The sequence below is a fragment of the Rhopalosiphum padi genome, chromosome 2 (assembly GCF_020882245.1).
Source record: "Rhopalosiphum padi isolate XX-2018 chromosome 2, ASM2088224v1, whole genome shotgun sequence".
Lineage (NCBI taxonomy): Eukaryota > Metazoa > Arthropoda > Insecta > Hemiptera > Aphididae > Rhopalosiphum > Rhopalosiphum padi.
In genome coordinates, this window is record NC_083598.1 from 40,838,967 (window position 1) to 40,856,561 (window position 17,595).

A 17,595-nucleotide genomic window follows, 5' to 3' on the forward strand; every position below is an offset into this window, starting at 1 on the left:
CATTGTGTACTTTCTCCGGGGTATTGTTAAATTTTTATGTTTTTAAGGCCTCTACATGTATGAAGTCAAAACGTTTGTTATCCAATGAGTACGAAAAAAACAATAACGATAATAATAATAATTATTATATATTGCTTACGTGACTGGTGGCTACGTGTGAATGTTTTATTCATCGCAAGAAATTATAATAAAAAATTAAACATTATACCTACTAAACGTGGAAGTGTATACAACACCCTTATATTGCTATTGATGAGAAAACACCGTCATTCTTCCGTCGGAATGGAAGCTATATATATATATGTATATTATATATTCTCTCAGTTTTATTTATTATATTTTATATTATATGGTATAGGCACACTTGACATCCTCCACGAGATAAAAACAATTTGTGCACTTTAAACGATAATTATTAATAGTTCTCAGACAATAGAAAACGTACTTAAAATGTTTACTGAAGGCCATCATAGAAAATAATAAAATATAAAATCAAACTTAAACAAATGTACCTACTATAGAAAAATTACGAAAAATAATTGCTCTTTTTTGGCCTTATATTATATATTTGTTGCTTATTTAACACATACGTAATCGTTTATAACTCAATTGTATACATTTTATAAATTAAAATAATTATGTGTCGATGTGTGAAATCGTGTATATAAATATAGGCGTACACAGATATATAATAGGATTTTCAATGTAACTTTTTGCCATATGTTTTTGACCGCGGTATTTTGACACCATTTTAAATTGTGACAATTTTACACATACGAAAAATCAGGTGGTAGATCAAATCTTTTAATAATATGTCTTTCAATTTTGATTGATAGTCATTCGAAGTGTACAAAACGGTGTACACAAAAGAAGGAACAAAAACGTTTGTCCCTAATATATTTCTCGCTTGTTCCACAGCAGCGTATACATGCTCATTAATAAAATTTCATAACTATCCGTTGACAGATTAATAGGGTCCTAGTCTAGTCTATATTATAGTTCGAGTGTGTATGTGTGTGTATACGCACACCACACCGTTGCGTATAATAATATATATAAATATGTGTGTATGTGTAGACTATGGATACAATGTTTCCAAACCGAGAAATACACGACGACATGTAATTTGCCAAAGAAAGTGCAATTCGCCCATTTATGTATTATATATATATATATTATTATATTATTATACAAATGTGTGGGCAATTGTAAATGTCTCCGTTTCCGCGTCTACTGTTGCACTGCTCGACCTATATAATTATATACTATTTATAATGCTCTGCGAGCTCTGTATTTTCAACCATTGATCATTATGTTTTTCTTATATATTTGTTATTTATTTTGTATTTTTTTTTCACAATTTCAGAAGAATGGGTGACTAAGAAAAAAGTTGAATTGACTACCAAAAAACAAATCGAAACGAGAGTTAAGAGACAAGTCGTGTTGGAAGACGGTAAAATTGTCGAAGACTCTGGGCCAATAGTTACAACTAACACGACCGAAGATACGGAAAAACAGGAACATCAACAGACCGAAGTAATTTTAATTAACATGCACAGACTCTTGACTGCACAAATTGATAAGTTTTAATATCATCGATTAAGAATACTGTTTTCTACGCTCTCCGAGATTAAAATTAACTGCAGATAATCACAAAACAAATAAAAACTATTTTGAAATATTTAAATTTCTCGCAATGCATACACGTTATTCAACATTCTCATATAATAAAGCTTGTCGACTATATCGGTGATCTCTACACACGACTTACACTATACCGACTTACTCTGTACGAGTGGACTGGTAACGATATATCGGTTCTTATTGAAAAAAATTGCGTACAATATAATATGTGTATAGAACTGCGAAAGACATTTCAAACCAGTCTCGTAAAACACAAATTCGTTTGTATCCGCTATTATTGTGTATATACCTGTATATTATAACTTCGGGCTCCTTGCGAGGTAATATAATTACGATTTCTTAGCGTATAATAATATAATGAGAATTATGATTGGTCTTTTTCACGCGGATATCACATCGGAACATCACACAAAACAAGTTAAATTAGATCAGAATAATTATATTCGTTCTCGGTATATACAGTGAAAGGTAGATATTATCAAAAATAATATATAATACATAATATGTGCGCCTGCATTCACACACACACTACCATATACATGTGTGTAGTTATCGTGTACAAAATTAATAATAATTGACGTAAGAGTACAGAAACTGTATACGGTGGTTGTTAGGTATAGATACTGGATCGGTATACAAACATCTGCAGAATCGAGTCAAAGAAAAATCAATTTCTACACAATATAAAGTAGGGTTCAGCGAACGGTCCTATTGTTTTTGGCCGCGGTCTCTAGCCGGCTTTTACCTATTCATTATTACATTATAATTATTAATTCATCCATTCTTTCTGTCACGTTCGGAATCACTGTAATACTAATATTGCATTCCTTAAGAACGATGATCCTGCAAGAAATCGAGCTAGTCCGAAGGTGAATGTCATATGGTGACTATTACGGAATTCACAATTGAGACATGATCGGAATAATATAATTTTTGACAACACATTTCGATTTCGATTTTAACGCACACCTTTAAATTACGATGATATTATAATATATTATTATTTATCACACTAACGCCGTTTTTATTATGTAGTTTATAACATTGTTTTCAAATCTGTTTTTACTAAAATATTTCCGATCGTTTTAGGAAATAGATTGCTGAACGCTGTCTTAAATTTTATAATATATAAATAAACAAATAGGAAAACCATTATAGATTAATTAAACGTTTATCTCTAGAAATATTACTTAAATTTAATCATATAGAATTATTTAATAATAATGATAACGATCGATGTTAATTTAATGCAAATATCTCACTATTTTATTTAGCATCGTCAATTGGGTGACGAAGGTGACGGAGAAAATACCAAAGAAGTGGTCGTGAGAATATCTTCACTGGAAGGGAACCCATCATTATTGAAAGAAGTTAGAGAGAAAAAAATCAAAAGCCGAGAAGAAAAAGAAGAGCTCGTAGAAACGGAGGATGTGGTCCACCTAGGAGATATCAGCGATAAGGTTAGTAAACAATATATTATAATTTCATCATTGACATATTCATTCACCCACAGTAAAATATATGTAACATTAAGCCACAGTATAAATGGATACCAATTTAGTATAATAAAAGTATATAAAAGTATGACGATCGTTTAAAACATTAAAAATAACTATTGAGATTTATTGTACATCCAACTCTAAATCTGTGTGACGTAGTATACGAGTACGTGCGTACAGATATATATTTTAAATTGATACGTCGTGAATTAATTAAAATATAAAATATAGTGTACGATGATTACCGAAACCATTAAATCCATCAGATTTATCATACCTGAAAATCGTTTAAAATTTGCAATATAATACTTAAAGGGTATAATATATATATATATCATATTAAATCGTTATTTATATAATATTTAATAATTTCACTATAATGAAGAACTGTTTATAAATTATTACTTATTATTATGACATACAGTACATATTATATATTATTGTAATAGGTGTTCAAACGCAATAAGTTCTTTCAAAATCGTTCATTTTGCGCTGTATCGTGCATTGACATCGCGTCGTATATCCTGTGAATGTCCTGCGGAGATTGCCTACATAATATGTTATTTAAGGTTTGCGATGTTCTAAGCTCTGATCTATCTAACACGTACGTGACTGGCGCTATAATACGCATGTATTATATACGTTACGCTCTATATACTTCGATGATCGTATATTTATTCTAATGTCGCAGTGATATCTTATATATATATATATAATGTATATGTATAGTGTTGTGGATATTATATATGTTTGAGTGTTGCATAATATTCGTCATCGACCACACATTATTCGTACGATAATGTCATTATACAAAACACGAAATAGGCACTAGTTACTTATATACAGGGTGGTTCACTGGTTCACCAAATATGCACACCCCCATTTTTTCCTTTAATAATGAATTTATTCAAATTTTATTTTTTGGAAATATTAAGTACCTATACTTTTAAACATTTTATTTTTTACATATATTTTAACGGGCTATTGCAGGTCGATGGAATATGATATTCCAGAATCGTATTGACTCCACAAATATTATACAATATTACCTGAATAATTTTTTTCTCTTTCAGTATTCTGTATAATATATATATGTGCGTGTGTGTATGTGACGTAGTTAAATAATTGACTATTATTATTATTAATATAGTTCGATTAATAATAACCAGCAGTCAAATAAGACACCTGCCCATAGATATATACGGTTAGCAACTCGACCACAACAATCATAATAATAACTATCATTGTATTGAGCGCGTATACATTATACAACGTACACTATACGTCGTCGTTACGCAACATTTCCATTATTTGTGATTTTTCTCTCTCTACACAAAACCATAATATTATTATCTACGCGCGTGTCTACATAATATGCTATATGGTTATAAGAGATACTTCTGCTTCGATCGTATCTCTGTTCCATAGGTACGTATCTATACGCGTGGACCCGCAGTGCCTGCCGGTACCCACATTTTTTCATTTCGGATTTACAAGCTCGCTACAGCCGTATAGTCGCATAATATGAACCTCCTATATTGTGTATACGCCCCGAGGAGTGTACGGCGCAATTTAGTTTTGTCCAGCGCGCACGCATAAAGTGCGGCTCGTTAAGAGCTCAAAATGAAACCGGTTTTTGAAACAATTTCTTTAGCCCCTACCCCTTGTGTGTATACTGTGATAGGCTACCTACGTGATTGCGAAAATATATATTTTTTTATCATTTCTTCGAGATCTACTTAATGCGGTTTTTCTTCTTACATGTCGCACGGACTTCCTTAACACGTGTACGATCATGCGCGCATAACATTATCTGCAGCTCGTGGTATATATATATATATATCGGTAAGTACACGTGTTTACTTTTTTATAAGAGGTTTACGTGCAAAGTATTTAAGTATCAGATTTTCGTGACGTTGTTATTATAATCGTTCACATTAGATGAATCAAAAGGTTGTGATGGCTATACACATTATCATCAACTTGTCAAACTCATTAAGAAACTAGGTATATATATATATATATATATATATATATACCAATATATATTCCTATACAAGTATATTATATAAAAATTAATAGCCGTCCCACAGTTTTTTTTTTTTTTTTTGGTCTGGACCATTTGTTTCGAATTAAAATCCAATTCGAGTTTTACAATGCTTCTTTGGCGGGTATTCGGATTCTTTAATAGGATTTAATATATCAATGTCTAGACAATCTAGACAACGCGTTTTTAATTCCTTAATATAATATGGTTATTACCGGTTGAATATATATTATTAAAAATATTTTAAACGTGCAATTAAACCGTGTTTTATATGCTTCAAATTGATTGATATCGAATTTATAATATATATAACGTAATTTGTATAGTGGGATAAAATTGTTTTAATATCGTTTGTTCAGAAAAAATGCACGTAATTATAATTTCATAATTCATTATTATTTTAACGTGCATTCGGCGTATATTTATCTTTTAAGAAATTTATTATGAATAGCTGTAACTACATACACATGCATATTATACGCGACCATAAATTGACTAACCTAATAATTTGCACGTTGCTCCTATGCATACTTTAATAATTGCACCTACTGCAGGAATTTCACTACGCGCAAGAGTCAAGTCAATTTATGACTTTTGCTAATACTCGTATAGTGGTATGTAAACCGTTTGTCTTTTGACTCGTGCGTACTGTATTTTTTTTATGCAGCCTGTATCTCATATATTGGTGTCGTGAAAACCAGGTTTTTTTTTGTATTTATACCCATTTGCTTTCTACCAGCGGCGTTCACGACCTGAAACAGTCGACGTAAAATTGGAATTTCGTGTTTACACAGCGAATTAACTGATTCACGGGCTTTTATATTTGAACAGTTACGTACATAATATAAAGTACGGAAAACCTGTTTATAATTTTTTTTATTATTGTTAAAAACAACTATGCGCGCTCGAAATATGTGTTTAGCTAAACTTCTAAATAACAGCAGTGTATAATTCCCGTCACCTGGAGACACCACACCCATTGCAGGCAATACCTATATATAATGTATTTTTCTTACAATTTTTATTTCTGCGCTTCCCAAGGTGAGCCACTGCACTTGGTCTGTGGTTTATTACTCGTCGGACAGCACTCAAAACGGAGAAATAATGTTATATGACTGCAGGTATTATAGCTGTGCAGATACGATTATGCCCTCGTGTTTTATCACTCAAAGGAACGCATTTCATGCGATTTCGGCGAAAATTGGGTTTTATACATTGTGCATACGTAGCCTTGAAAAAATAAACATGTATACATTTAAATAAATATATAATATGCTTTAACGCTAATTTAAAAAATAAAAATAAATATCTTCGTTTAGTTCGTTTAAAAATGTCTATTCGTACAAAATCGTGTATTATATTGCATTAACATTTCACTGCGTATTTATTTAACATTAATACGCAATGAGTGTTTTTGGGAAATTTTAAAATATTCTATAATTTATTATTAATATAAAAGTTGATATTCTTTAGATTCTTTATTTCTTGTTTATTTTCTCTAAGTAAATAAACAATAATATTTACTTACTATATATGTACCTATCGGTTATTTAAAACTAAAATTTTAGGATTATCTAACAGTTATTACAATTGGTTAGGTCCATGTCCATAAATGATTGAATATACATAATATGTTTATGGCAATAATCTTTGATTTAAGTGTCAAACCGCTGTCAAGAATTTTAACCCTTTGAGTGCTATAGACGCTATGTACATTAACCATACAATGTCTTGGACACTCATCTATGCATTTTTGTTTTTAAAAATTCAACACCTGCTGTTAAGGTGATTTATAAAATTAAAATGAAACTCTTATATAATTCATAAATTGTTTAACTATTAACTGTTCTAATAATGATTAAGCAATATTATGGACATAGACGCAAAGTAGGTAATTATTATTAAAATAATGTTAAAATTCATTATTAGTGGTAAACACAGTTAAGATATATGTAAGTTTTAAAAGAAACATAATAACACATTAAACAAAATCCGTCGAATGTTGATACATTATTATTTTTCAGTTTTGATAGTTTCTTAGAAATTATGAAATGGTTCATTAAACATAATGACAAGTATATATGTATAAATATAATTTTAAGGAATGATAAATTATCTACCTAATTATTATAATCATTATTCATTATAATTATAACATCTTAACATATTTCCAATTTTGTATATACCAATAGCTCTCCAAAAACTTAGTCATTTGTATCAATTTATGTTGTTCACTTTACTTAATTTAGAAAGATTTGACTTTCAACTTAAATTGAGTTTCAATAAAAATAATTGCAATACCTGTAGGCATAGCTAGTTAAAATATTAGTTATATTTGTATGCATATTTTTTTGTAATAAGTTTACATACAAATATTTTGTGAACTAAGTTTTTTGTAAGTACTGAAATTTAAATGATAATTAATAGAGAATACTTATTATTTTTCATCTTAAATATGGTGATGATATTTTACTAGTACAAAAAAAATGATATTTTTTAAGACACCTACAAATATAGTATAAAAAGTAGTTGAATATAATTAAAGATAATTATCGAGTAATTGGGTTATATTATTATGATTTATGATATGTCTCCACAAAATAATTATGTATAATATCATAATATAATAAAATACCGTCTTTCAAGCGAATCGACCTGTGCAACGCGTTCAATTTCTAAACGATTGGGTGATTTTCCTATTGTCGCGTATACCTACGCATATATAATTATTCCGATGACGGTTTAAAAAAAAATAATAATAAAATTAAAAAATATATATATACTTTAGACCAAAATGTAAAAATTAAAAAAAAAATCGATCACAATGTCTAATACTCGTACTAAATTCGTATATTATGTAATATGCATTATATATACATATACGCTCGCCGTCGGTACAGTATCTTATATATATTTATAGGTGTACACTATACATAAATAATATAATAATAACATTGGCGCGTGTAATCACGTCTCCGTCTCATTGTTTGCCGGACTGTACGGAATTCTTGGTGACCCGGAGGAGGGAGTGAACGGCAGAGAAAACTGAAATATTAGAAAACCCGACGGACTCGGCCGCGGCGGCGGTGACAGCGACCGCGGCGAGCACACCGCTGCAGCTGTAGCATCGACGACGGACGGAGGGAAGGAATATAATAATAATAATAATACACTTATATTATATATTATACGAAGGTATAGTATATATGTACGCTCGACGAAGGAGTAAAAAAAAACCGAGAGTCGGCGTTCGATCGATCGGCTGGTATAATAATAACCGGTGTACTACTACCACACGGGCGAGCGTGCGTGCGCCAGACAGAGTGTATATGTTATATTAAATACATTATAACGCGTCCAGTCCAGTCCGTGTAATTCCGGTGAACTGGATGGGTGTCCGTCGGTGTGATACGGTCGTCGTATATGTTTTCGTCAAACATCGCGTTATTTTATTTATATATAGGCACACTATCGAATGTCCGACGACAACTACAGTGAGGTGTTTTGTTATTTATCGTATAATATATAAATTTAATATACCACGATTCGGTCCAAGCTCCGCGAAGAGACGTGCCGGATTCTGCAGACAGACATTATATTATATTATATTAAAGGCATTATACGTTGGGGTCGTCGTCTGCAACACCGTTGTCCACGCAAGACAATCGGCGCGTGGGCCGTGTACATCGCGTCTCGCGATGTGTACATAATGGTATAATATATAACAACACATAACGGTAAGTGTGGAATTTTCGAACTTGTTCTTAATAATATGTAGGTACCTATAATAAGTATCAAACGCGCATATCATTCTGTCGGTGATAGACGAGAGCGAAAATAAATTTAACCATCTTATAAAAACGACCTAAAGTTCACGACGCAGCTGTTAGGTCTTAGGTATATATTCGCAAGTATAAATATATATATATATATTTCATTATGTATATATTTGTACAGAAGTAACGCGATCGATACGAAAGCCATTTTTGGGGAAGAGGGAGGTTAGATTTCGAAATGTTGATGACAATATTATACGAGCCGCTCGCCTGCGGTTCGTGTATTGTGCACGAATGTATTTGTCAATTGTATTTGGCTAATGATTTTGTCGAATACAACACGCACTATAGAATCATATGTTAATATTATATAAATATAAATTATTTTATACAGTAGTAAATAAATTCATTGTAAGCCCGACGTTTTCGAGTACAAAAAGAAATGATTTTAATTATAGATTCAATTAACATACTTTTTAAACACGGCTTAGTGCTTACACAATACAAATTGTTTATTATAATATGAAGGTAATATAGTATAATATTCTGTACGTATATAGATACTGTTGTTCCCACTTGTAGGCAGGTATTTAGGCTGATGATTGATTGTTTTTCAAACAACCGCATAAATATAATTATGTAATAACCCTCCAAATTATGTACCTATACTATTATGTACACCGAAAGTTCTTCGAAAGAGACACGCTATAAATAACAAAAACTAGAACAATAAGACGTCAAAAATCTTCGTCAGTTTTTAAAATTAAATAAGTAATAGAAAGAAAAAAATATTACTCAATTTGTACAAATAAATGTATTGCATATGCATGTGTACAATTTGAAACAATATTTCACGTAAAAAATTCAGTTAACCCTACTTCGGACCGTGGTATAATCATTATTTCTCACGTACAATATCGCCACCGCGTAGGCGTGCATTCAAGTCTCTGCAGCATCGACGGGTCCAACGACTTCTAGTTGTCTGGGATTTGTAAATAATGGAATCTGACCGGTGTATATAACATGGTGTCAACTCTGTGTCGATATAGGTTCGTTTTTCACATTGTTATCGTACATACGTTCATTTATTACTATTATTATTATCTCGCACTATAGTTCATATAGCTGCGACTAATGTATAGAATTACGTTCATGTATCAAAAATATATATTGTGATAGACATTTTAAATATAAATAGACGATAAAATGGATTTTTTTTATTCCTAAATTGTATAAATTTCAATTTGTCAAAAATGAATTAATAATATACTTATTATTCCGATATATATATAATTACATAATATAAGCTATTATTATATTTAAATCGTTTACATTTTTAATTCAATGATGTTTCGAATAGTAATATATAATAAAAAAAACACATTTATATATGTGACAATATATATCTTCGAAAAATACCTTTAGTATTAATATAAGTTACAACTGTTACAAGTATACCTATTTAGACTCTTTATTATAATATTGTATGTACATTGTACATACAATAAATGATTTTGTTTTTTACGAAATTCATTTTTTATATTTTTCTTATCGATTTTTTTTTCAACCGAAACGGAACCACAATCTATAATCACTATATTCACTATATATATAATACATAATATATTATATAAGACCAATATCGGATCTTAACGTTTTTACTAATAATATACCATATACGCTACTATATATATAAATTACATGTATTCACAATATATATATCAGAATATTTAATATCTATAAAACTATTTTTTTATAGTGCCAAGAGAATATAATATACCATCACACGGTAATTTCAGATGTGTCGGTAGGTAACGGATGCTAATACGAAGTTTTTATGAAAGTGCCGAGAAGAATTTTGTAAACGCCTCATCATGAATATAATTAAATATAATATAATCTTTTTTTTCGAAGTGTGTATGTATACTGCATAATGATAAATATCCTTTGATATCGATTACTATGACCAAAGATAAAACCACGAACAGAATATCCATATTCCGTGACCGGACTTAAGAAGGCATTCGGACCCCGAGGACACGAATATACACGCGAGATGGAAAACGTTACCAATGTTGCCAGTTTTTCGATAATATAAAATATTATAATTTATAAGTAACGTTTAATTGTATGCAGAGTTTTTTCCCTGCAAACATTGCATTAGCCATAAAGTTTTGAAAGTACATAGAAACACTTAGCGAAACTAAATAAATTTCTACTGATAATAATAATTATATTGATATACGTTTTCGTAAAAGATGTTACTACTTATTCAAAAACGTATAGAGTTATTATAACTACATGATGATTGAAAGTAGGCGCTGAATGCTGACCACAGCACGTATTCCGAAAACGATTAACGTTTGGTCGTATATACATAAACCATTGTTGTTTTTTAGAGGTCCCTTTGCCAAACAGTTTTCACTGGTTTCTTAATAGTAGATATACCTGTATGACTACATATGTTACAGTACAATATATACATACATAATTAAGTTGAAAGTGACTATTATTATACAGTTTAGGACACACATAACATTTGCAATATCTATAAACACAATATTTTACTATACAACATTGTCGTATCTATCTTAATATGAAAACAAATATGAAAAATACGTAGGTACTTACATAAAAAAGACAAATAAAAGCAAATATTTTTTTCAAAATTACTAATTTGCATAAATTATTTATTGTATAGATTCGATCGTTTAACCGAACAAGATATCGTTTTTAACCTCTATATCATAATATCATAAAAATAAACAATAAATACATGAAGAAAAATAAATTTAAAAAAAAATATATAATATGTTAATATAAATCCATCATATGTGTTAAACTCGATGAGAAAAAATACGTATTAATAGTAAATCAACACAGTTGACTGTTGCAGACTGTACTATAATTTAAATAAAACGAAACCTTAATAACTAAATTTCTATGTTAAGTGCCTTTCAAAAACACATAGGTACTTTATAATAGCGCGTGTCCTAATAGGATGACACCTTAACGGTGATGTGTTCCAGTCGTCTGTCATTATTGTATTGTGAGTGTCTCCGTCTCTATATATAATATGACGCCTATGGCTGTCGTGACAATGGAAAAAACGCCGTTAAAGATTACATTTTGCGCCGTTTTTCGTGTACAGGTAGGTACGCGATACATTTCAGTCGCCGTAGAATTCGACTCGGACACATTTTACTATCATAATAATACATTCGTATAATATTATAGAGTCGAGGCAATAATACAATCAGCCGATAAATTCATTTGTATGGCGTATAATATAATATTGTGTACTGGACTTTAAGATCACGTTTTGGTCGTAAACGACGACGCTGTAAACTATTTTACTTTTTTACCAAACCGTATAGAACGGTAAAGGTCAATCACGTGGCCATGATTGATTCGAAGGAATCCGCCTGCATATAGTGAAAGTGTCGGGGTTTTAACCACAGTATTACACTGTGCACAGATGTATCTGATGTTGCTTGAGTAGATCAATGAACTAGAATCTTATGATATATATATATGTATAACAATTAACTGCTGAAGTTGCCTATATATATACTATGAAAATAGTAGATTATTAGTTGTACGCATGATGCGTTAGCATAGTCACACGCGTTCTTTGACACAAACTCTATGTGAATTCATTCCGGAATGTTAATTAAATAACATGCAATAAAACGGAAAATTATAATCGTATTAAATATATATTGGATGTATATGTAAATTATACTATTATAGGCATATAAGTACCGAATCGTAATAATATTATTAAAAACATACTTGAATAATTTATATATTATGCACTGGCCAGAATGGCTTGAATACCTATACAATACCGTCAATCTACCCCCCCAGCCAATAATGGATGGATTTTATAAACCATCATTAATTTTTCCACAGTCCATTGTGCACTGCAACTGAGAAATATGTCTGGCATTGATTAATACTAAAAAGACTGTTTCCAACGTCTACCTCACATACTTATACTCAAAGCGCAATCCAACCTCAATAGTAGTAGTATTATTATTATTATTGTAATAGCCAATAGGGTTTATCGGAATTAAATATTATGTACGTTATTGTTCATTTTAACGTCCTTCATATGACGTGGCAGTGACCTTCCTAGTCATAAATATTCCAGAGTCATAAACGAACAGTTAACAAGAGAATAGTTGTACATGTCTTCTACACACATACGATATAGGTACCCGTGTATTCCTATTACCTACCAGCTATATATATATATATATTGTATAATGTACCGCGCGTGTCTACATCATTAGACTATGTATATAGTGGAGCCGAGTAACCTAGTTTAAGGATTGTCAAGTATATTTTTGACATAATGCTATTAAAGATTAATATATTATTATGTATTTATATATAATTATTATACAGACACAAATTATACTTAAAAGGTTATTTATATTAGTTAATTAATATTCATTAAATTCAAAGACTGAATTGAGCAAATAAACGTAATACTTTTCTTCGGTGTTTTTTCATATTCAGTACGCAGTACTCACATAATTATATTATGTGCTGTATATTATGAACATGTTATTGAAATTAATAAAAGTTGTAATTTATTTTATACGAGAAATGTTTTAACGGTCTTGCGTTTAATAATTGATTTCAAGTATATCACACGGTTAAGAACATTAATTTTTATACTATAAACATTTTAAATTTTAGTTTAATAAATTATAACTGCCCTTTTCATAAATGATATTTTTAAATATTAAGAAAAAGAATATTATGATTTCAAAAGTACTTACACCAACTTTTTATTTGTTTATATAGGCTTATCAAGAAGCAATACAGAGTAAACGAGACATCCGTGAAGCTCTTGAAGAAGCCAACTACAAATTAGTTCACGTAAACAGTACTGGACCTAGGGTAGTGCATCAGAGTACCAAAAATAAGAAAGTAACAGACACAGAAGATACTAGACACACAAGAGAAGTTCAAAAAGATGGTAAAATCGTAACAGAAACATCAAAAACCACCGAACATGAAGAGGTAAACTATATTTAGTTTAAACGATTTAATAAACTGTATGTTCATTCCAATGAGTAATCAATTTAACGTTTAAACTATATTCCAAAATTTTTTACTCTAATAATGTATGTTGGTGTAATTAGTTTTATTGTTTATTATACTTTAATACATTTTTATTCTTACATTAATAAACAATTAATGATACACAGTACTATGTGTATTTCACTTTTCCAAATTAATACTATAGATAATTTAATTTATTAGAGCCTCTTTCTATATTCACCGTTGGCACACATTTTAGAAAACGGTTCTATACTTTGGAATTCTTCCAATAATAAGTGTATTAGAGTTACATTTGTCAAATGTATGAATTTTAATAATAAATAATATAATGTTTCGAATTTCAAATAATGTTATATTTGCGAATAAGATTATAATAATGAATTATTTTATTGTAGGTAAACGGGGTTGATGAACCAGACAGTGTTCCGTTGCCACCCTCGGCGTTACAAGAGTCGTTGCGCGAAAGTTCACATCGGTACGCCAAGACCAAGGATCAAGAATTGGTTGAATATTTAGCGGATGGTGAAAAGATTGGAGAACAAATGCGTTACGAGGCGACAAACGAAGAAGGAGATCGACTTGGTGATATCAACCAACTACAGATGATGGCAAATGCGGGCGAGTTGGTAGGCTGGGAGAGCTTATCGGAAAGAATACGTAAGATGCGTGATAGACAACAGCATCCAGTTGCCGGGAAAACTCTTGCGGACTTCGATGAAGAAGAACGTACTAGAAAAGTTCGTATAGTAGACAATGATAATATATTTACTTTTAACAATTATAATTACCTATTAAATAATTAATTTTGTTCTCTATAGGTGGAAACAGCTAAATGGCTAGAGCATCATTTTGGTAGTGAATCGACCAGATCATCTACAGGAAACTTGTCAGAAGAAGAAGAAGATGATCGAGGACATCAAAAGACCACGTCCAATAGTTTCATAAACGTGACTATGAAATCAACAGAAACGCCAGCCAACGGATACTTCAAAGGAGTGTCTGAATGGAAAAATAATGATTCAACTCCTATCAGACCACCAATCAGAAGAAAAAAAGAACAAAAAACAGAAATTATTAAAAACGCTGTTAATGAATTAGAGTCATCTCCGTTGTTCAATTCGGTTCAACAAAGGGTTCAGGGATACGAAATGACAAAAGATAAGTTGTCTGGACGAAATGCAATAAATGGTTTTAACCAATCGCATCACAACGGATATGCTCAGGTGAGATATCCATTAATTATTCACAATTTGTTAATTCATCATTTGTAATATTGACTTAAACTAAATTATATTTTGTATTTTATATTAATATGTTTAATACCTATACTATAATAATATGATACATTGTGTAAACAAAAAGTGACATATGTGCCTTCGCTATAATATGCAGTATGCAATGCTCACAAACTTTAAATCATAAGTATCTTATTATTTATATTAACTATCAATAGTATCAACATACATATTATAAAAATATTAAATATCTTTTAGACAAAGTCTAGAATTCCAATTTCTATATATATATATATTAAGCATTGTAACTTGTAAGAATATCAAGCACTTAATTAAATGTATTGTTAACCACTTTATCATGGTCAACCCTAAATTTAAGGTACCTGTAAATATTTCAAGAATGCATTCATCGATTGAAATTCGATATGGAAGCCAATAACGAGCGTGAAGATATTTATCTAAAGAAAAATACTAAAACACGAACTACACCCTAAAATATCAAATATACCTATAGATACCTAGTACTGGTAGTACCTAAAAATAATACACCAATACCCCAAAATTAAATTTTTACCTGCCTATTATTGATGGACCACCATATCAATACATTTATTGTTAATATAATTTGCATTGTAATTTAAAAATTTAAATCATATTCGAAGTACCTTCAATGGGAGGCATCTTCCCTCTGTCTCTTCTACCTGTTTTATTTATTTATTTTTTTGTTATGATATCACTTAAACTTATTGTTCTATATTGTAACAGATGGCTAAATATAGCCATTTTTCGCTAAAAAAAAATCATATTAAAGTATACGTAACATGAACTATAACATGAATAATAATTAATAATTTTTAAACATAATATTAAATATTATAATATGTAGTATATACTATGTATTATATAGGTACAATAAATATACTTATATGAATTTTATAATAAAAAGTATTAGCAATCATTGTTAATATTCTTTACTTGTAAAAAATTGGATAAGTTTTGTGGATGATATTTTAATTTAACACACTTTAAAAAAAAAAACAAGTACAATTAATACAATTATATTCAGTTTTCTAATAAGTAGTCAATTATTCATATAATATGACGTAGTATATTATGTGTGCTTTATAATTAAATAGTTAATTATCATATTCATTTTCTGTTTACCTACTTCGATTATTTCTTTCGATAATATTATAATAAGATAAATTAGATTTTACAAAATGTAATTATCTTATTTAAAATAATGTCAAAATTATTATAATTTATTTTAGTTATTGAAAAAGTTAATATATTTTCTATGATTTAAAAAATATTAAATATTAAGTGCATTTTTAAATATATAAGCAGAAAACTAATTCTAATAAAAAGTTTTCATTTTAAATTATAATATTTTACTAGTTTTAAAATATTTAAAGTGTCATTATCGAATATTAAAATTATTAAATACATAAATTGATAGATTAAATCTTTACATCTATTATTACAGATAATTTGTCATTCATGCTATAGAGGTAAATAATTCATACATTTAAAGATAAACATCGCATTATAATTCAATTAATACAATTATCAAAGTTGTATTTATTTAGTAGATATCACAATGACTTTTTTTGAATGTAAATTTAATAAATAAAATAAAATATTATATTCATGTTTAAATAGAAAATTAAATAAGATAATTCATTAAAAAAGTTATATGTTATATTATATTATACTATGCGTATAACTTATAACAACCTTAATGATGATTTAAAGTAAAAAATAAACAGGTTTATAAAAGTATATCATAATATTAATCTTCAGAGATTTTATAAGATGAAAATCAAAATTAAAATTAAAATTTTTCATTATGTTTTATAGTAATATATAGTGGTAGCAGGAAACAAAAGTATAATAAATATTATATATATATAAGTTGAAAAATTAATAAAATCCACGTACCAAGTTAACAAGCGAATAATTGTTTTCATATTATATCGTATAATTAAAATTTATCTAATCGTATAAAGAACTTGTTGAATGTGCATTGTAAATTTTCCTTCTAATTAATATTTTTAATGAGATTTTTTATGTAACTTAAGTACTATATATTATAATATTATCATTTATTAGTAATAAATTATTACTGTTAATTAATTACAGTATATTATGAACGTACAATTTAGTATATCATATGTATTAAATTCATAGTGAATGCGTGATGACTGATGACCAATGATGTTATGTTTGATTATTTTTAATCATGCTTTGAATATACGTTAACAAAAATAAACTGTTTTGTATCGGTCCATCTAAATTATATAGCGTATAAACTG

The 17,595-nt window shown here is 29.2% G+C and overlaps 1 protein-coding gene across 4 annotated transcripts in view; it reads left to right on the top strand.

Annotated features, from left to right (window-relative positions):
• Nucleotides 1-17,595, top strand: part of LOC132919268 (uncharacterized) — a 58,672-nt gene that overhangs the window by 33,700 nt on the left and 7,377 nt on the right. For all 4 annotated transcript variants that reach the window (XM_060980695.1, XM_060980696.1, XM_060980690.1 and 1 more), the window contains 5 exons: nt 1,367-1,536; nt 2,919-3,104; nt 13,785-14,003; nt 14,441-14,782; nt 14,864-15,268. In XM_060980695.1, coding sequence (XP_060836678.1) covers nt 1,367-1,536; nt 2,919-3,104; nt 13,785-14,003; nt 14,441-14,782; nt 14,864-15,268 — 1,322 coding nt within the window. The remainder of the gene's footprint in view (nt 1-1,366; nt 1,537-2,918; nt 3,105-13,784; nt 14,004-14,440; nt 14,783-14,863; nt 15,269-17,595) is intronic.